We start from the raw sequence: 21758 nt of genomic DNA, 5'->3' as shown, positions 1-21758 counted from the left end.
GTTGTATCCCCCCCTCCCCCAGTGCAGCTAGAGGAGCTGGAATTCCACCCTGTGTCGGCGACTGACCCCTAAACCCTGATTGTCCCCCCGTCCAGCCCACCCTCTTTGGCGCCCTCCTCCCCTGCCTGCCTCCTTTGGAGGGTGAGGAGCCCCGGTGGGCCAGCCTATATTCCACTTTGGTCCCGAGGCCCACCGTGGATATCAGTTGGCGGCTCCTTCACGGAGCCGTGAGCATGGGCATGTACTTGGCGCGGTTCACCCCGTCCCGGATACCTGCCCCTTTTGTGGCGTGAGGGAAACCCTGGCACACATATATTTGGAGTGTGCCAGGCTGCAGCCCTATTCTGGCTCCTCACAAATATTTTGTTATGTTTTTGGTTGCACTTTTCCCCTCACCTTCTTATTTATGCACTCCCTATCCGTGGCCCCACAAAGTCACGGGATCTCCTGGTCAACCTCCTCCTGGCCCTAGCTAAAATGGCCATCTATAAAACCAGAGTGAGGTGGTTGGCCGATGGAGTCTCCTGTGACTGTAGGGCCTATTTCTGATCCTCTGTCCGTTCACGTATCCGGGCAGAGTTCCTCTGGGCGGTGTCCACTAACTCCCTTGACGCCTTTGAGGAGCTGTGGGCGCTGTCTGGGGTTCTCTGCTCGGTGTCCCCATCCGGTTCCCTGTGTTTGACCCTTTGACCACACTCCTGTCCCTGTTATTTCATTAGTTGTCCCTGGGATTTATTTGGTGTCCAGGTCCTGTGGATCCCCCTCTTTGGCTGTGGGGGGGGATCCTTTAGCATCCGGATCCCAATAGGATTACTCTCCTGTAGCCATCTGGCCCGACCCTGTCACAGACCCCAAACAACAATTCAAAGTTGAATTCTTTAACCAGGTGCTAGATTATGCAATAGTCAGCTGAAGAACATGTCATGCAACTCAAAACCCCTCGCTATACCTGAAGAAGACCTACAGCAGCAATGCAGGGCACTAGAGACACATGATGACATGCGCGATATTGATGCTAGTGATTTAGGTGATGAACTGAAAGTCCTTTCAAGATACATTTCAGCAGGATCAACTCCAAAGGCTGTTCTGGAATATATGTGCACAAATAAGATGACCACCCTCTTTCCAAATGCTTTTGTTGCTCTGCGCGTACTTCTAACACTTCCTGTAACAGTTGCCAGTGGAGAACGCAGCTTCTCCAAGCTGAAGTTAAGAAAAACACAGCTACGCTCCACAATGACACAGGAGAGGCTGATCAGCCTTGCAACCATCTCAACAGAGCATGAGCTGGCCCAGACCGTGGACCTTCAGGAAGCAGTTCAAATCTTTGCAACCAAGGAGGCACGGAAAGCTCCACTTTGATTATTCAAAAAGATTAAAATGCCAGACAAGAAAAGTTACATTTGCTGTTCCGGCATTAGAACGTGAAGTGTTACTTAAAATTTTTGAACAAGGCATTTTAAGTTGTTAGTTCTCCTTTATCGGGGTCAGTAGCAGAGCAGCACCATGAAAGGAGTAGAACAGGAAGAAGGAAGAATTGAGACCTTTCAAAGTTTTGGCCCAACCGAGGGGGCATGGGGACATCATTTGAGCTCCCCGCCTCAGGTGCCAAAATGTTGTGGGCCGGCCCTGGTCCACACACTGTGACGATGTTGGCAACTCCCTGTGCTGTAGGAGGCTAGGCACCAAGGAAGGGATGTCCCTTTAAAATAAGGGCAGCATGTCTAGCTGGCTGCTTCCCTAGAGGTGGATTCGCTTTTCTGTACTCTGCCCTCCCTTCCTGTGAGTGATGAGGCACTAGCTCCCAGAGGATGTATTTCAGTCTCTACCTTCTGTTCTCTGCCTCTCCTCACATTCCCTTCCCCACTTTGCCATCAGTGATTCTGACTCGCCTGTCCTCATCCCTTTCCCCACCCTTGTGCGTGTGTACACTCTCATTTTTGCCTCCCACCCGCTTCCTCCCTGTGACCATCAAGGAGGCACTGTTGTGTCAGCACGGATCCTGCTAGCCTGACGCACACTGACTAGTACCATTAACTACTCGTGGACCAAAATGCTACTCCGCATGAGTCAGGCCCCAGGCCTGGGCCCTGCGTTTGAGCCAGCACATGCAGAGGGGACCATTAATATGTAATTGGCCTGACTCTGTCATATCCCAACATGCTTCGCACTGTGCGTCCTGACGACCATACCAACGAATTACCAGTATTCATGTAACTGCATCTCATGTACAGTTGCTCATGGGCACAGCAGAAGCCGAGCAGGGCTTAGGATGGCAGGAATTCAGCTGAAGCCAGTCACATACATAATGGGTGGGATTTGCATGAATCCACTGTTGGTTTGCAGAACCAGACTTCACTTCTCTTTCCGAGGGGAGGACTCTGACTGGGGAGCAGGGATACTGTATATACCATCCGATGAAGTGAGCTGTAGCTCACGAAAGCTTATGCTCAAATAAATTGGTTAGTCTCTAAGGTGCCACAAGTCCTCCTGTTCTTTTTGTATATACCATGGGCAGTGGGGGCTATAAGATCTTTTGCTCCGCAGTCTACATCCTTGTAGCTTTATAGTATCTGAGAACTTGTCAGGACAAACTCCTCCCTATTGAAGTCAGTGGAGTGACACCGGATCTAAATTTTCCCTACCTGCAGAGGGAATGAAATTGCTCTGGTGAGTTGCTGTCATGACAAAGCCAGCTATATAGCCAGGATGTTCTCAGTGGCTAGGACATGGTTCCTTTCAGCTGTTACCGCTAAATGAAAAAATCAAGGAAGCCAGTCACTGTCTCCTGAAGGTCTGTTGCCCGCTCTCTCGATTTACCAGGAAGCTTCACTTTATTATTTTCCTAATACAAAGGGGGCTCCTGCCAATCTGAGCTTCTAAAGAAATCTTCTGTCCAGCTGCTCGCTTGCCCAGGCCTTATTAAAAGTTGTCCAGCCCTTTGATTAAGACAATGACACTATCTTGGGAGAAATGACTCAAAGTTAAGACAGCTGTGAAAAGGGTACCGAAAGGCAGACAGACAAGGAGAACTGAATTGACTGAAAAAACAGAGGACCCTCACAAAGTTTAGGTCTCAGTTTTATCTATGGTCCTTTCAAATTATTAATCTTCTTTGGAACAATTCTCTTTGGTCCTAACTGCCTTGATCTTCAAATGTAAGGTTTTGTTAAAAAGTTCCCAACCCCATTGCTAATGTTTTCATGGGTTTTCCTTTAAAAATGTCACTAAAAATAGTTTTTTATCTGGATGTAAACAGTTCCCTCCTGTGCTTGAAACCCAAACAGTTTCTGTCTAAAACTGACTAGGAGTGCACATGTGAACTTGTCTAGCTTCTTTTCCCAGTCCAAATGGAAAAAAAGCTCAAATTGTAAACAGTGTCAATGATGAAAATGGATTTTTTAGGATTCTTTTGCATTCAGTAATCCTAGGTGGTGTCAATAGTACATATAAGGACTTTTTTTGCCCCACTTTTAAATTCTCCTTTTCTTGATCACCAAAAATTAAAGTGTAAAAAACAGTTTCTTTTTAAAAAGCTTTAGGTAGAACAAAGTGTTTAGTAAAAGGAATGAGGAGGACTTGTGGCACCTTAGCGACTAACAAATTTATTAGCCATAGAAAGTGTTTCGTGTGACTAGCCTCCCCCAGTTCGTTCTGTGGCAGCACTTTACTGCCTAACACGATTCTGAGAGCTGGGCTCAGCATCATCAAGGATGCAGGTGCAACAAACAAGGAAGTAAAAAAGAGCCACAATACTTTCAAACTCCCTTATTAATGCATGGAGAAAGTGTGTTGCATTACAGTGTAACAAACCTCATTCTTAGCTGTCAGCAGAATTTAAGGCCAGGACCTTAACACAAAAGCACAGACCTCAATCACTGGAGCTAATAGTTTAACTCTGTTAGCTGGTAGCGGCAGTAGGCTGTTATTCCCTAGTGGACTAGCCATTAGAGAGGAATGTAACATGCACTCTGCTAATGTGTTTCATCAGGAAGAGACGCTAGGGAATTATTGCAAACAATGGAGATGGGACTTGTTATGCTCTTTCCATGCGCAAAGAGCGACCATATTATTTCAGTCTCAGTGACTTATTTTAGGTTATGCAAAACAACAAAACAATTAAGAGCAAAAGTAAATTCGCAATGACAGAGAGCGAGCACAATGTATGTGTCTCCTCTGCAACATGCTGCATTGACTCTCCCTCACAAAATGGCAGTGGCCTGTGAAAGCAGCAAGAATTACAAAGATGCAGTAAGAAGGAACACAATCCTATTCTGTCACCGTCTCCACGCACCAGTGGGATGGGCCAAGGATTCTGTGTATGTTGTGTGACTAACCTTCTACTCTGCTCACTGATGGCTTTGCTGTCCCTCTCCCGCCCCCAGCTGGCTCAGATCCTGCCCACAGAGGAGAACTTCCTGTTGTGTTTCAGACAGCATGTTGGATCCAGCTTGGAATTCATGGAGGTGAGTAGAGAGCAGATTTTTATTATTATTATTCTAACAGAACCAGCTCCTGAAGCCATCCTTAGGCTAAATTTCCACTGACATCAAAGGCTGAATAAGGAATTCAGCCTGTAATTTCTTTAATTCTGATGAGTTAGGTAGAATGTTTCTCCTGCATGTTAGGAGGCTGGGGTGGGGGGAGAATGAGGCAGTCAGGCAGGGCCGGGGAAATATACTTGAACTATTACCAGGGGAATGCATTGTCTAACAAAAAGAAAAGGAGCACTTGTGGCACCTTAGAGACTAACAAATTTATTTGAACATAAGCTTTTGTGAGCTACAGCTCACTTCATCGGATGCATTCAGTGGAAAATACAGTGGGGAGATTTATATACACAGAGAACATGAAACAATGGGTGTTACCATACACACTGTAACAAGAGTGATCAGGTAAGGTGAGCTATTACCAGCAGGAGAGCGGGTGGGGGGGACCTTTTGTAGTGATAATCAAGGTGGGCCATTTCCAGCAGTTGACAAGAACGTCTGAGGAACAGTTGGGGGCTGGGGGGGGGGAATAAACAGGGGGAAATAGTTTTACTTTGTGTAATGACACATCCACTCCCAGTCTTTATTCAAGCCTAAGTTATTTGTATCCAGTTTGCAAATGAATTCCAATTCAGCAGTCTCTTGTTGGAGTCTGTTTTTGAAGGTTTTTTTGTTGAAGAATTGCCACTTTTAGGTCTGTAATGGAGTGACCAAAGAGATTGAAGTGTTCTCCAACTGGTTTTTGAATGTTATAATTCTTGACGTCCGATTTGTGTCCATTTATTCTTTTACGTAGAGACTGTCCAGTTTGGCCAGTGTACATGGCAGAGGGGCATTGCTGGCACATGATGGCATATATCACATTGGTAGATGTGCAGGTGAACGAGCCTCTGATAGTGTGGCAGATGTGATTAGGCCCTATGATGGTGTCCCCTGAATAGATATGTGGACACAGTTGGCAACGGGCTTTGTTGCAAGGATAGGTTCCTGGGTTAGTGGTTCTGTTGTGTGGTGTGTGGTTGCTGGTGAGTATTTGCTTCAGGTTGGGGGCCTGTCTGTAAGCAAGGACTGGCCTGTCTCCCAAGATCTGTGAGAGTGATGGGTCGTCCTTCAGGATAGGTTGTAGATCCTTGATGATGCGTTGGAGAGGTTTTAGTTGGGGGCTGAAGGTGATGGCTAGTGGTGTTCTGTTATTTTCTTTGTTGGGCCTGTCCTGTAGTAGGTGACTTCTGGGTACTCTTCTGGCTCTGTCAATTTGTTTCTTCACTTCAGCAGGTGAGTATTGTAGTTGTAAGAATGCTTGATAGAGATCCTGTAGGTGTTTGTCTCTGTCTGAGGGGTTGGAGCAAATGCGGTTGTATCACAGAGCTTGGCTGTAGACAATGGATCGTATGGTGTGATCTGGATGAAAGCTGGAGGCATGTAGGTAGGAATAGCGGTCAGCAGGTTTCCGGTATAGGGTGGTGTTTATGTGACCATCGCTTTTTAGCACGGTAGTGTCCAGGAAATGGATCTCTTGTGTGGACTGGTCCAGGCTGAGGTTGATGGTGGGATGGAAATTGTTGAAATCCTGGTGGAATTCCTCAAGGGCTTCTTTTCCATGGGTCCAGATGATGAAGATGTCATCAGTGTAATGCAAGTAGAGTAGGGGCATTAGGGGATGAGAGCTGAGGAAGCGTTGTTCTAAGTCAGCCATAAAAATGTTGGCATACTGTGTAACAAGCTATTCCTAATGAATACAGCCTGGCGAAATCCTCGGCCACATTCTCTAGGTGAGTGGTTTCTCTGTCCAGCAGCCATGCTGGCTTCCTCTGAATGTTTTTACCTGGAGGAGAGACAGCTACATGCCAGCTGTAATTCTATCCTCCCACTGAAGGCAAGCTATAGCTATGGATACAACAGGCCAAACCTTGATGCCATTCAAGTCCAGGGACATTTTGCCATAGACTTCAGTGGGAGCAGCATTTAGCTCTACACATCCACACAGTAGTTTTGTCCTTTTTGTTGCTTGTATTAAGCAGTTCAGGATCGGGGCCATATTGAGTGAGGTGCTGTACAAACAGACAGACAGGACCTGCCACAAAGAGCCTACAGCATAATTCTGGTGTCATATTGCACTTTGTTAAGGGGACAGGTATTCTGCAAGTACCTGGGCTAGTCAGATAGTTCATGACAAGCACAAAGTGGACTGTGGGAACATCCCTGCTCCCTCATCCCAGAGTGATAGGTTGGCTGGTTTCTAACCCCCAAGTCCCAATGACTAAGGCGCACCTTCAATCTAGGAGCTTCACTGATCAGACCTGCACAACACTGGCATCCATGAACACTCACTAATCTCAGAGGACTGGCCCAGCTCACACTGTAAAACCTGGGATGGAGTTTTTGGGCAGGAGCTCTCTTTTTTGATCACTCCCAAGTCCTAGCCAGGAATCTGGACTTGACACCCAGGTGCTGCTCATTAGTGGGATGTGTTTCCTTGTGGAAGGGGAGGAGGACTTCCCTTGTGTTGTGCTGTTGAAATTCACTTTGCCAGAGAATGTTCTAAATTGCCAGGTGCTTTAAATCAGTTCTTTAGCCTCTTTCAAGAATGTGAAGAGGAGGGGAAGAGCAAGGAGATAGATCTGGGCTGCGGGAGGTGATTAATGTCCAGAGGCACAGCTGTCGATGGCTGCTGTGCTATTGGAGGTGTGGCCCAAACACGCGAGTGAGGTGCAGAAGCCTTGTCATCATCAAGGATCTTACGACACTTCTCAGAAGAGTAAGGAAGTTAGTCCCTGTGACTTGCCCAAATTGCAGGTTAGATATTTATATTCTGCCTCCGTACATTTCACTCCCAGTGTTATTTGGATGGTCTCCTCTTCGCTTTCTGTCCTAAACCGTGTAGTGTTACTTTGTGCCCTCGAACAGCGGCTGTGTTCCACACAGAAGTGACAGCATTTTCGAGGAGGGTAAAATGACCTTTATCTCCTTTATCTACTTCAGAGGGACATTTCTGGGTGTAAGTAGTTAATATTTGAAAAGTTCTTTAAGAGGAGAGGATAAAAGACCCTCTCAAATTATAAAGTGATATGGCATCTCTGTCTAACAGATTCCAAAGTTCTTCATAAATATGATATGTACATGAAAATTTTCACCAGCTAGTGAAATGTAGCCGCTGTTTAGCAACGCACAGCAACACTATGCAAGAGTGTAAAACAATTATGGGAAAATGAGTACAACATGCAAATGTGATGCCATTCGATGAAACAGGAGCCTACCTATTGCCATTTAATAGACAAGTGGATTTATTGCTTAATAAGCACATTCAATTAAATATTAAATTCAGCCCACTCCACCCATATCGAGTATAATAATGAGCATGAACTCTTGACATTGTTTTCACCTGAGTACACCCAGCTCTGGTAAATCAATTCCCCTCATGACAAAAACCAGTCTCTTCAGAAAACGCAAGAGACCAATGAGGAGCTGGGCTCTCCTCATGCCAGATGGTGATGGAAATCTACAGTAGGCAGTAGAAAAGCACTTAGGGAGACCTCTTCTGACATACCGTGTGGGGGATACAAGGTAGTGTCTTCACAGGAAGCAGGAAAATACTTTGATCAACCAACTCCTCAGAGAGAGACTGTAAACAGACTCCTGATCTATAGGGCCTGACTTCAACTGGGGACTCAGGTGTCATGGTAAAGGATGCTGTGTTAGACCTGAGATAGACAGAAACTTACAATAAATGCAAACCAAGTGTGGGGAAAAATGCACATTTCTACTGCCCTTCCCTCCCTCTTTGTCACCTCTGTTGTTCATGGGGAACAGTCTGTCTCCTCCACGGCTACAGAACAGGTTCACACTCAGTGAGCCAAACTCCTTAACGGGTTGGGTTTCGTTTGAGTTTGGTGCAGATAGTTGTGGGGTGGTTCTTATTGTATTTGAGATGGATGTGCCGATGTTGAGGCAACACACAAATCACTAGGAGAATGGACCTCATGTTGTAGGTCTGTTGCCATGATAGCTTTAGTTATTCCCATTCCCATTTCCAGTACCACGAGAGGGGCTACCTGAACAGGGAAAGCTGACAGGAGTAGTCCCAGTACATTCACTGCTGTCTCCATATGTGCCTCGGGCCAGATCCAGCCCGGATGGTAAGTGGATGCAGTTCCCAGTAAAATCAGTGGATTCCCGACAAGTATGTCATAAAGCTGCTATGGCCAGAAGGGACCATTATGACTGTCTCCTCTGACCTGTATAACACAGGCCATAGAACTCATGAAGTAATTTCTGCACCGAGCCCATAACTTCTGTTTGACTTATAGTAGATCTTTTAGCAAGACATCCCGTCTAGCTTTAAAGACTTCAAGTGATGGAGAATCCATCATGCCCTAGGTAAGTTGTTCCAGTGGTTAATTACCCTTAATGTTAAATTTTCTCCTTATTTCTTGCCTGAATTGGTCTAGCTTCAGCTTCTAGCCATTAGATCGCATTTATACCTTTGTCTTCTAGATCAAAGACCTATCACTGTCTCACTGTCCAAAATCTATTACTTTTTTCAGTGGGGGATCACTTGTACTAATGTGTGGCATTTCCATTGCAGGCCTGGCGGAAATATGACACAGACCGCAGCGGGTATATAGAAGCCAATGAACTCAAGGTGGGGAATGACTGAAGAGTGTCTTGGAGATATGACTTTAAAGGGCTGTCCTGTTGGTGGGGGCTATTCTAGGGTGGCATTTAGACCATACCATAGCTCTCCTGAGAGTCGTTCTCTGAGAAAAGCAGTTTGTGTGCATGTCCGCAGCTCTTGTATATCTTATGATTACTCAGTCTATCAGAAGCTAGGCTTGATCGCTTACACTGTCCCTTTGCAGCTCCTGATCACTTCAGCCTGCATTGTACTTCACAGTATAGTGCCTACTCCTGCTGCCATTGAAGTCAAATGGGAAAACTGTCATTGACACTGGCAGAAGCAGAGCTGGGCTCTCAGGCAGATGGGAGACTCTTACTGAAGCTGTCTTACATTAGAATAGCTTAGGGAGATGAGCTGATAAAGATCAGCGGTCTGCAACTGTTCAGAAACAACTAGAAATAAAGCTCACTAAACACACCCAGGGTCGAATCCTGCCCAGTGACTTCTCTGCAACACCACTGAATGCCAATGGGGTTGCACAAATGCAAGCAGTAGAATCTGCACTACGGACCCACTCCATGATGGCACTGCATTGTCTTAAGTGACCACTGTAAAGCAACCCCAAAGTTTCCATGGCAGTTTGGTGTAGTCTTTAAAGAGCCTCTGCTGCTAGGTAGGCAACTGGTTTCTGCTTTGCCCTGTGGGTGGTGGCTGAAGGCAGGTTTCACTGTGTATTGTCTATATTACCCCACATTATAAGACTGTTTGCAGACTGCCTGTGTTAACATATTGATCTTAAAATTCCACTGACTGTGATCGACTGGCTTCTGCAGCGCCCGTGGCCTCATTTCAAGAAAGCTTCATTCCCTTCTTAACTATGGGCTGTTCCTGTGAAGTGCTTAGCAGCTTCAGTTGCCATCAGCATCCAGGAGTGTTGGGGGCTCTCTGCACCGTACAAACCTGAGCCTACTAACACCAGCTGTTCCGGTCGCTCTCACTGTATCTTAGGCTATTAGACATGTACAATGCTGGAAGCTGCCCCATACGCCTAGGTTTGCCTTACTCAGTGGGTTGCTGAAGTGCTCCTGATCTCAAAACCCTTGTGAGAGACGGGGCACATAATTTGGGCCAGTCCCCTTGGCTGGGTGCCATGTACCTTTCAGAGGGTGAAGAGCCAGAACCAGATAATGCCAGCAGGACATTTTGAGCCAGCTCCTCGGCTGGTGTAAACTAGCATGGCTGCACAGGAGTCCGTTAGAGCTGTGTTGCAATTTACACTACCTTTGGGTCGGGGTATTTCTCAAGGCACATAGAATGAAGCGGGGATCAGGCAATTCCCATTCTGGAAGGGAATTTAGAGCTCTTTGAAGAAGGTTCCTTTGGGGGGTGATTCAGAGTGAGAAATGCCTAATCTCCAGAGTGATGCTGTGAGAAAGAAATGCTCACTGTGGATCACACCAACAAACCTAAAGACAAATTCCACCCCGTGGAAGTGGGTCCAGCCCCATTGACGTCCACGTATACTGGGGCTAAATCTGACCCCAAGAGGCAGGAGGAGATAATACTTCCTATGGAGAATGTAAGGACGAGGCAGTCCGCTATAGGCACTCATTCCCAGGTTTACTCCTCGAGGAAGTTGTGCCAAGCACTCTGCTGCTTTGAGACTAGCACAGTGATGGGGGTGCCAAGGTACTAGCCAGTGACCACTGCGTCCCCGTGAAGTTCCCACACTAACATTTTCAGACATGCTCTTGCGTGGACAGGTGTGACGCGTCTCTTTGCAACCCATCAGTGCCATTCCTAGAGTGCCCAGCAGTGGACGTGCCTTTTTCCCCAGTGAAGAAAAACAAAGGGCCTGTTGTTACTACAGCAACCCAGGTGGAGTTCTGCCTTGGGAAGCCAGGGTTTGTAACTGTGACGAATCTTACACGATCCTCTCCTCTCGCAGGGATTCCTGTCAGACCTCTTAAAGAAAGCGAACAAGCCCTACGATGAGCCAAAGCTGCAAGAATATACACAGACCATAGTAAGTGACCCCAATCCTGGGGGAGGGGGTCCTGCTGCTGCCTCCCCTGTGGCAGCTGCCCCAGCTCCCTCCATTCAGAGCCCATTCGGCCTGCGGAACCAGCTCAGAGAAGTTGTGGGGACGAGGAATCAGTCTGCGTGAGTCCAGCTGCCTGAAGAGGGACACCAGCAGAAGGGTGAAAAGCAAAGGGGTTAGATTAGGGAACACAGCTCCTCTTCCCACTGCTAAAATCAGAGATGCTCCCCCATCCTCCCCCTGGTTTGGGCAAACAGCCCCCCCACACACACACCCCTCCTCCTCTTCAGCGGGTGCAGTGAGAGCTCCCCCAGCCTGTGTCCACTCCTTTTGCCAACGTGGGGAATGTGTCCCTCGCCCTCTCCTCCCTCCACACCAGTGCCGGAGCCCATGTGCCGCAGTGCAGCTCCTGGCCTCACCGGGTACTCTCTCTTACCGGTGTTGTGGTAACACCAAGAGGCCTGCTCAGGCCCCTGCTGTGCTATGCACTGGACACGCGTCACGAAAAGCCAATTCCTGCCCCAAAGAGCTTATGGCGACTGAAGCAGAAGCACTGGGCTGAATGATCTCTTCTGCTTGGGCTGGGGCAATTCTAGTTCTGTCTCAGGACTCGGAGACTCCCCAGGGTCACTAGCCCTCGTCACCGCTACCATCTTCCAGCCAAAAGAGTGGATGGGATTCGCAGAGCCTGTCAGAAGTGCTGCTCTATCTAACAGCAATAGTAGGCCCTCAGAGGGCTGGGGCACTCGTTCTGCAGCACTCCCTGCCCTGACTCCCCCAGGCAGAAAGAAATCTGGATCAGAGACTCTGCTATTGGAGCATGAGCAGCACACCCTTGGGCTGGGCCCTTCAGTCACAGGAACGGGCAGGCTGGGGCCAGCGCAAAGGGTTCCGGTGCTAGCCTGTGTCTAACCGCAGAATGGCTTCCCCCACTGCCCCAACAGGTCCACTCTTCGCACGAAAGGGGAGGTCAGAGTCTAGGCCCCCAGCAATTCCTTGGCCTCTCTGCTGAGATTGCCAACAGAATCTGGCTAGTGGCATGTGATGTGGAAAGTGGGGTGAGACTGTCCTAACGAAGAGTGCGCTAGACTGGAAGTGTGGAGACCGGGGTCCTAGTCCCAGCTCTGGCACTTACCTGTGAGGTGACCTTGGGCAAGTCCCTTCCCCTCTTGTGCCCCAGTTTCACTGTCTGTATAATGGGGATAAAGATAGTGGCCTCTTGTTTATATTGCTTTGAGATCTACTGATTGAAAGTGCTATGTGAGAGCTTGGTGTTGTTAAACCTGTCACAGGCTTTACTAAGTGTAAAATGAAGACGCACACATAACAGGCCCAATCTATCCCTGGGGGTTGCCCATTGAAGTTAGACTAGGGAACAGTTTGGCTCTACGTTTTCTCCCTACAGTTCACTTAGCTATAAAATCAAGCTTATCTGGCTGATGAGAGCTTTCTTCCTAACACACCCTAAACCAGGCCTGCCCTCCTCCTAGGGTTGCCAACTTTCTAACTGCTGAAATCTGGGCACCCAGCCCCACTCTTTGCCCTTTCCCTGCCCCTTCCCCCCAGACCCCACCCCCAAGGCCTGCCTCTTTCCCAGGCCCTGTCTCCCGCTCGCTCCTCCCCCCTGTTGCTCACTCCCCCATGTCCTGGGACTCACCTACCACCTGGAGAGCTGGGCTGGGAGGAGCTGATGTGGTGCCTACCTACCTGCCTGCCTGCCCGCCCGCCCAGCTTGGGGCATGGAGGGGCTGAGGGGGCTCAGTCCCTGGAGCAAGAGGCCAGGGTGGGAAAATCAGGGCAGAGCGGGGCGGGTGGGGGCTGACAGGATTCCCACACACACCCCAGTCTGTCTGCTGGAGATTGCCGAGAGCCAGCCAGCCACTTCTCTCCGCGAGCAGAGAACAGCTCCTCCAGGCTCCAGCTGCTGCATTTCCCGCCCTGTATGGGCAGAGTCCTGTTACTGCAGGATTCCCTTTTTGACTGAACTTTCTGGTCGAAAACCGGACATCTGGCAACCCTACCTCCTCCGTGACTGAATTAAACAGGCCCCATTTCCCAATCCCCAGTAGAAAGCTGGCATTGTGGCAGCTGACCCCCTGCTTTGCCAAAGGCTTAGCTGCAATCCCAATTGGGGCTGTTGGTGGAGGGAAGAGCCGGTCACTAACAGACTGCTGGTTTGTGTCCCATCAGCTGCGGATGTTCGATATGAATGGGGACGGGAAGCTGGGCCTGTCGGAGATGTCCCGGTAAGGGTCCTCTTGCACTGCTTGCTACTTGGGCTTCTTAGTCTTCCCCCTGCAAGAGCCAAAGAAAAATATAGACCCTCCCCCCAGTCAAACCCATCTTCCCCCGCTGCTGAATTACAGCTCCATCTGCATGCAGCCAGGCATCCTCTGAACTTGTTCTACAAGCCACTCCCGTCCTGCCTCAAAGCCATTCCAAACAAAGGGCTTCAGACCCGACTGCTATTGAAGTCCAGGGGCCTGGCTTCCTTCCCATTTGCACCAATGGAGCTCCACGGAGTTACTTCTCCTTCACACTAGTGCCAGAGAGGAATCAGCACCAGGAATGGAAGAGACGACTATGGCTTGCCCAACTGCAGAAAAAGCATTCCATGAGGCCTAATGGCATTGGCCTTATGGCCTCTGAAAAAGAACAACATTAATCTCCAGGCCTGGGCAGTGGGGAGCAATCACCAATAGCTCCAGCCTGGCAGACTGTAGGACAAACAAACTGCTTCCTGCCCAATTCTGTCCATACATCTCAATCCCAACCTGTAGCACCCGTTGCTATTCCACTTCTGGCCCGACTCCCCTAATCATGCCAAATCAGGTTGCAGACAGACATCCACTGCAGTCTGGGCTGTGACCATCCTATCAATCTCAACAGCTTTTAACCCTCCGTCTCCCTGAGTTGAAGACCTTACCCTTCCTGAGAGGCAAAACAGGGAGGCCTCCATTTTAGAAGCTGGTTGGTGCAGGCTGTAGGCCCATCTTTACAGGGCTCCACTAACTAGCTTGAGTGCAGTACATCCACAGAAGAGCAGGCAAGGCCGATCTCTCCAGGGCAGCATCTGAGCAGAGCTCTGAGGATGATACGCCCCGTGGCTACATGTGCCGGGTGAGTGTCTCCTCTCAGCTCCCTATTTACCCTTTCACAATCTCTCTGCAGACTCTTACCTGTGCAGGAGAACTTCCTACTTAAATTTCAGGTAAAAAAAATTGCTCTTCTTTTTCCCATGTGATCGTATTTCCTTGCATCCTTCCCTGTGTGCGTGGCTCATTTCTTTATTCTTTCTGTCATTGTCCAGGGAATGAAACTAGCGACCGAGGAATTCAATGCTATCTTTGCATTTTATGACAAGGTAAGAGGCTTGTGTGGATGGGGTGGGGAAGAAGGGGAAGCACAAGGGGATTTGAAATCCTATGAGCTTGGTCCAGGAAGAACTCTTCCTAGCACTTTATTTCCCCTGTTCTCTCTAGCCTGCTGCAACTGGGAAAGGCATTTTGGCATTCTCTCCCATTCACCGTCATAAAACCAGCACAGAATAAAAGATCCTCTAGCCAGAGTCTCTGCTGGTCTAAAACTGCAGGGCTCCATTAAGTTGCAGCATAATTATGCCAACTGAGGCTAGCTGGGGTTCTAGTCCACAGCACGTAGACAACTGCTCTGCTCGTGGAGGGGGTGTGGAGGAGACTCTTGTTCCAATGTGAGTAGGGGAGTTCTGGCTGAAGAGGACAGAAGAGCACATTTTAAAGAATGTATGAATCCTGGGATCTGCTGCCCACCTGAACACAGGGGACTTGTGGATTTAGAGACAGAATAATAATGGAGAATGAAATCCTGCTTTTTTGGACCACTGCTGCTGCTAGCCGTTATAGTGAGTAGAGCTGGCACCAGCCTGTATATAGGGCAGGATTCTCCTGTCACTTATACCAGTGTAACACCCTTGATTTCAATGGAGTCATGCCCATGGGCTCTGGACCAGGCCATATACTCAAAGCCTTTCTGGTGCTAGCAATGAGCTTTGACTCAGGGCCTTACCCCAGTGAGAGTGGCAATGTTTGCAATGGCTGCATCATCACATTGTGAACACAGTCAAAAGTGAAACCAATTCCCTACTGCTGCCCTCTGGACTCAGGAGAGTGCTGCTCCCAGCTGTGTCAGGTTTCCTGTAGCTTCCAGGCCCCCAAACCTGTGAGTGATCCAGGGGAATGGCAGGTCTGAGCTGTTCCCGGGTGGTTGACAGCAAGGCCACTGCGGCCCTAGGGCGCAGAGGCAGGGAGATGATTGCAGGGCCCTGTGGGTTGGATGAAGTGTGTCCTAATGTGTGTGTATTCTCCTGCTCACCAGGATGGGAGCGGCTTCATTGATGAGAACGAGCTGGATGCCCTTTTGAAAGACCTCTATGAGAAGAACAAGAAGGTGAGCTGACAAGGAACAAATGGAGACAAACCTAAGGGCTGCTCCTGTTAAAGTCAGTGGGCAAATCCACTAGAGCAGCTTTGCTCCCTAGGTCTGCCATAGCAGCTGTTGCGTCCTCCATGACTAGTCTTTGTTTTATGTGTGGATGAAGTGCAGGGCAGTGCCTTAGGCACGGATAAGTGCATCACAGCGTCATCTTTATGCCAGCAGCAAGCATGGGGAAATCCTCTTGGGGCCAGCCGGATGGTGGCTGCAGACCCATGTGGTGCACAGAAGGTACACTGGAATATCTGGCCCAAAGTTTGCCATGCTGGAGCCCTAGCTGGACCTGTCATTTAGGGTTCAATCCTGCAGGGTGCAGAAGGTAGGCCAGAGTGCTAGTGCTGGGCAGCTGGGGTTTGCATAGCACCGGATCAACACTGATCACGTGGGTGTGGGGGAAGCAGAGCTCAGTGGTTTGAGCATTGGCCTGCTAAATCCAGGGTTGAGAGTTCAATCCTTGAGGGGGCCATTTAGGGATCTGGGCAAAAATTAGGGACTGGTCCTGCTTTTGAGCAGGTGGTTGGACTAGATGACCTCCTGAGGTCCTTCCAATCCTGATATTCTGTAATAAGCCTGCACAGTGCTCAGCAATGTCTGCCCTGAGGAATGTAGTAGCAGTGGAGGCCAGGCGCTTGAATCACTGTTGCCCTGCGCTTGCTTGGCCCTGTGCAAGGTGCTGCTAAATCAGAGTGGCACAAGGAAGCTGCTACTTCCAGTAAGCAGGTTTATTATTAAGCAGCTCCGACAGCAGAGGCTCATGGTTTTAGATCCACAGGTTCCAGGTTCAATCCCTGCAGATGACCCAGCCAAGGAGCCATTGCACTGTGCAGTGGTGAATATGGCCCATTGCCAAGTCAGGACATGGGTGCTTACTTGCAGGCCACTCAATGCACAAAGTTTGCCTCTGTGCAGAGGCCTGTGCTCCACTGAAGTCCCACATCTGCTCTGTTCCGAAGAGCTCATAGAATATCAGGGTTGGAAGGGACCTCAGGAGGTCATCTAGTCCAACCCCCTGCTCAAAGCAGGACCAATCCCCAACTAAATCATCCCAGCCAGGGCTTTGTTAAGCCTGACCTTAAAAACCTCTAAGGAAGGAGATTCCACCACGCCATCCTCCAGATCATTAATGAAGATATTGGACAAAACTGGCCCCAGGACCGACCCTTGGGGCACTCCACTTGATACCGGCTGCCAACTAGACATGGAGCCATTGATCACTAGCCGTTGAGCCTGACGATCTATCCACTTTCTATCCACCTTATAGTCCATTCATCCAGCCCATACTTCTTTAACTTGCTGGCAAGAATACTGTGGGAGACAGTGTCAAAAGCTTTGCTAAAGTCAAGGAACAACACGTCCACCGCTTTCCCCTCATCCACAGAGCCAGTTATCTCATCATAGAAGGCAATTAGATTAGTCAGGCATGACTTGCCTTTGGTGAATCCATGCTGACTGTTCCTGATCACTTTCCTCTCCTCTAAGTGCTTCAGAATTGATTTCTTGAGGACCTGCTCCATGATTTGTCCAGGGACTGAGGTGAGGCTGACTGGCCTGTAGTTCCCAGGATCCTCCTTCCCTTTTTTAAAGACTGGCACTACATTAGCCTTTTTCCAGTCATCTGGGACTTCCCCCGATTGCCATGAGTTTTCAAAGATAATGGCCAATGGCTCTGCAATCACATCCGCCAACTCCTTTAGCACTCTCGGATGCAGCGCATCCGGCCCCATGGACTTGTGCTCGTCCAGCTTTTCTAAATAGTCCCGAACACTTCTTTCTCCACAGAGGGCTGGTCACCTCCTCCCCATGCTGTGCTGCCCAGGGCAGTAGTCTGGGAGCTGACCTTGTTTGTGAACACAGAGGCAAAAAAAGCATTGAGTACATTAGCTTTTTCCACATCCTCTGTCACTAGGTTGCCTCCATCATTCAGTAAGGGGCCCACGCTTTCCTTGGCTTTCTTCTTGTTGCTAACATACCTGAAGAAACCCTTCTTGTTACTCTTAACATCTCTTGCTAGCTGCAACTCCAGGTGTGATTTGGCCTTCCTGATTTCACTCCTGCATCCCCGAGCAATATTTTTATACTCTTCCCTGGTCATTTGTCCAATCTTCCACTTCTTGTAAGCTTCTTTTTTGTGTTCAAGATCAGCAAGGATTTCACTGTTAAGCCAAGCTGGTCGCCTGCCATATTTACTATTCTTTCTACACATCGGGATGGTTTGTCCCTGTAACCTCAATAAAGATTCTTTAAAATACAGCCAGCTCTCCTGGACTCCTTTCCCCCTCATGTTATTCTCCCAGGGGATCCTACCCATCAGTTCCCTGAGGGAGTCGAAGTCTGCTTTTCTGCAGTCCAGGGTCCGTATTCTGCTGCTCTCCTTTCTTCCCTGTGTCAGGATCCTGAACTTGACCATCTCATGGTCACTGCCTCCCAGGTTCCCATCCACTTTTGCTTCCCCTACTAATTCTTCCTGGTTTGTGAGCAGCAGGTCAAGAAGAGCTCTGCCCTTAGTTGGTTCCTCCAGCATTTGCACCAGCAAATTGTCCCCCACCCTCTCCAAAAACTTCTTTGAATGTCTGTGCACCGCTGTATTGCTCTCCCAGGAGATGTCATGGTGATTGAAGTCTCCCATGAGAACCAGGGCCTGCGATCTAGTAACTTCCGTGAGTTGCCGGAAGAAAGCCTCGTCCACTTCATCCCCCTGGTCCACTATAGCAGACTCCCACCACGACATCACCCTTGTTGCTCACACTTCTAAACTTAATCCAGAGACTCTCAGGTTTTCCTGCAGTTTCATCCTGGAGCTCTGAGCAGTCATACTGCTCCCTTACATAAAGTGCAACTCCCCCACCTTTTCTGCCCTGCCTGTCCTTCCTGAACAGTTCCCCCTAGTGCGGGGGGAAAAAGAGGAGAGTTGGATCTCTCTGCGGTGGGGAGGAAGGAGTCCATGGGAGGAAGCTTGGTGCTTCTGACTCTCTGTGCAGGGGTGAGGGTCATTCTAGCCAAGCAGTTGTGGCCAGAGTACAAACAGCTGCTCCAGCTGTACTTAAGGAAAGAGTACAAAGTGAACTACAGCAAGTTTGTAGGACAAATGCAGAGACTGGGCCTGATTTACCCATCTTACTCCTGCTTTACACTGGGGAAACTGCCCTGCTCTCAGTGGTGTTGCAGCAGCCTACCACGGTGGAGTTAGAGTCTGTGGGCCTGGCCCCCACTCAGTAATAAAGCAGCTCACCTCTTGCTTTCAGACACCACCGCTGTCCATTTCCCCTTGCTGGCTGAGTCACATTAGCCCTCCACCCAAGGGTCTCCTATGAGGGGTTCTGCTCCCTCCTTCTCAAGGTCTCCCCACTTCCAAGCTTCCTCCCACGGAGAGGTCCAACTCTCCTCTTTTTTCCCCCCGCACTAGGGGGAACTGCCACAAGCCACCTTTACACTGCCTCTCTTCCCAGCATGCTTTGCTACCAGTCTACAATGCCCATGCTCTCTGCCACTTACAATCCCCCGAATCCTTCTGCTCTGGAAGTAGGGTAGCCAGGTGCCCAGTTTTCAACCGGAAAGTTCAGTTGAAAAAGGGGACCAGTGTCCAGTCAGATCTACTGGCTGGTACTCAAAGTCTGGTTGCTGTAGATGAGGGAGGTGCCGGGTCTTCACCTGCTCCAGCCCCCCCATACTCAGCCGTGGCTGCCTCCTACCTATGTCGGGCAGCTGCAGCGCCCAGCCCCGGCTCCACGGGCGAGTCCCTCCTGATTCAGGTAGGAGGGGTGGGAGAGGAAAAGCAGTGAGTGACCGGGGGGAGGGGGGCAGGGAAGGTTCTGGCACTCCTGGTGGAGTGTCCAGTTTTTAAATATTACCAGGTTGGCAACCTTATCTGGGAGGTCCTTGAATTCCACTTCAAAGGCCAGCTCATCCCATTGAAATCTAGTCCTGTGTGTGACACACCATTGAAATCTAGTCCTGCGTGTGCAGCCATTCTATATCATGTTCCTTTCTGTTCCCGTCTGCCAGGAAATGAACATCCAGCAGCTCACCAACGACAGAAAGAGCATCATGAACCTCTCCGATGGGGGGAAGCTATACCGCACGGAACTGGAAATTGTACTCTGCAACGAGCCCCCCATGTAAAGAGGCGCCAGCCCCACTCCTCCAAAACCTCCCCCACCCTGCCACCTTCTACAAAGATGACTAGAGAGGGCAAGCGTGAGTGGATGAGGAGGGAGAGCAACTGGATGGGTCTCTGACCAATAAACTCCAAACCCCCCAGGCTAGACTTGCTGATCTGCTTGTGACCCGGGTCACAGAAGCTTCGCCAACAGTAGTGAGAGGGACAGTGATGCATGACCTCATCCACCAGTGGCTCTGTGATTTAGGCTAAGTGTTCAGTAGGGTGATAGTCCAGTTCTCTTCCTGGATACAGCCTGTGTCTCTTGCATTGGCGTAGTTTGTTTCCTGTACATACCTGAATCTGGAGTGAATAATTTGTTTTTTGTTCTTTTCGAGTTCTGTCTTATTGTTTACCAAAGAACAGTTTACAAATAAACTTAGTACTGCTATCGGGGCTGACAGGCTGCGCTTGGATCTCTTTTCTCCGGGACGATGAAGGCCACACCTGCAAGCAAATAAACACTAGGTTTTTCAAAAGAGCTCAGTTTCCAGTGTGGAAAAATCCGACTGGTGCTTAAGTGCTCAGCACACTGGGTGCTGCACTCAGTTGAAAATCTCTCCTAAAGAGTCACAGGTATAGAAGGTGCTGGGTACTGAATAAAACTGTTTGGAAAGTGGTGGTGCTTGGGGAGGGGTGCCACATAAAATAGAGAGGTTTTGGGAGGGGGAAAGAGGTGGGGTGTTTGCAAAAAAACCCAAAACTGATGTTGTGGTGCATAGTGGGAGTTGTAGTTCAGATGCCTTGTGATCCCATTCTCATTTATAGGCTGGGTTCCCTGGTCAGACTACCTCTCCCATGATGCATCACCATCTCCTCTCTTGGTGAAGGTAGGTGGCACATCATGGCAGTTGATAGATTTGGTGCATCATGTGAAATATAGTCTGACCAGAGAGGCCAGCCCATAGAAGAGAACAGAAGCTTGAGACTCTGAAACTACAACTCCCATGAGGCACCATGGCAGCAATTCTGAATTGAAGTATTTGGGTTTTCAGTTTTTTCAATGGCAGGGGTGGGGAGGGTAAGAATTAATTTCCCTGTGGAAAGCAGATACTTTTAGTTTAAAAATGTCATTTAGTCAAAAACCTAATCTTCCCTCAAAACCGTCTCAGTGCAAAAAAAGAGTCACTGGCTGTAGTGTTGAGCCCTTGAAATTCCAGCCCTGAGCTCTTCTGAAAATCTGACTCCATAGGGGGATATTTTATTATTTTTTGCCATCTGAAATTCAGATTCATGATCAGGTTTGAAGGCTGGTCAGTGTTTCTATGGTCCTGCAGCAGCCATAGGGCTGGCTTGTCCCACTGCCAGTGTCTTAAAACTCTGGTTCTAGTTTGAAAAGAAGCTATGCAAGAATGATTTCTTATTCAGATTTTCTCCTTGTCATCACTTATACTTGTCTGAGGGGGGCATAACACCAAGAGGCAAATTATCTGCTGATATAACTCCACTGAGGTCAGTACTAATATGCCTACAGAGAATTTAGCCCAACAACTGTTATTTGGTAGCATCTGACACTCACTTAGCACAGGTATATGAGAGAACACAAGGAGCAAGGCAAGGGAGAACTGGGGCCTGAGTGGTTTTCTCTCCAGCACATCTGCTTGAGTTAGCGGATAAAAATAAGCTCTCATCTTGTTTCTGCTGCTAGCCCCACCATGTCAACACACTGCAGAGAGTGAGCTGCGTGGTCTATTCTCCCACGTGCACCATCAATAGATCTGTTCTAAGTTCTAATCACTGACACCTGTGCAAACCCAGGGATGGCAGGGTGATTGTACAAATGTAACCGAGGACCTGATCTGAAGACAACAGGGTTGCAGACGTACTAGGGGGGGTCTCATTTGCCCTTAGGAACATTTTCACCGATGATGATGCAGGAGAAGGAAAGATCCCACCTTGATTCTCTTTGCTGAGTGAGCTGACGGCAGGGCCACGTCTACACTAACACCTACTGCAGTATAACTTATGTCACTCGGGTGTGAA

The 21758-nt window shown here is 48.9% G+C and overlaps 1 protein-coding gene across 1 annotated transcript in view; it reads left to right on the top strand.

The window, feature by feature from the left end:
* CALB2 (calbindin 2) overlaps nt 1–19738 on the top strand; it is a 61298-nt gene extending 41560 nt beyond the window's left edge. Inside the window, exons 4-11 of the mRNA XM_077831170.1 lie at nt 4386–4466; nt 9076–9132; nt 11057–11134; nt 13340–13395; nt 14321–14360; nt 14460–14513; nt 15503–15574; nt 19622–19738. Of these exons, the coding sequence (XP_077687296.1) occupies nt 4386–4466; nt 9076–9132; nt 11057–11134; nt 13340–13395; nt 14321–14360; nt 14460–14513; nt 15503–15574; nt 19622–19738 (555 nt within the window). The remainder of the gene's footprint in view (nt 1–4385; nt 4467–9075; nt 9133–11056; nt 11135–13339; nt 13396–14320; nt 14361–14459; nt 14514–15502; nt 15575–19621) is intronic.
* Nucleotides 19739–21758: the final 2020 nt, after the last annotated feature.

This window comes from Eretmochelys imbricata, chromosome 12 (genome assembly GCF_965152235.1).
Source record: "Eretmochelys imbricata isolate rEreImb1 chromosome 12, rEreImb1.hap1, whole genome shotgun sequence".
NCBI classification, from domain to species: Eukaryota; Metazoa; Chordata; order Testudines; family Cheloniidae; genus Eretmochelys; species Eretmochelys imbricata.
The sequence above is the reverse complement of the archived record's forward strand: the minus strand, read 5'-3'. Positions and strand labels throughout refer to the sequence as shown.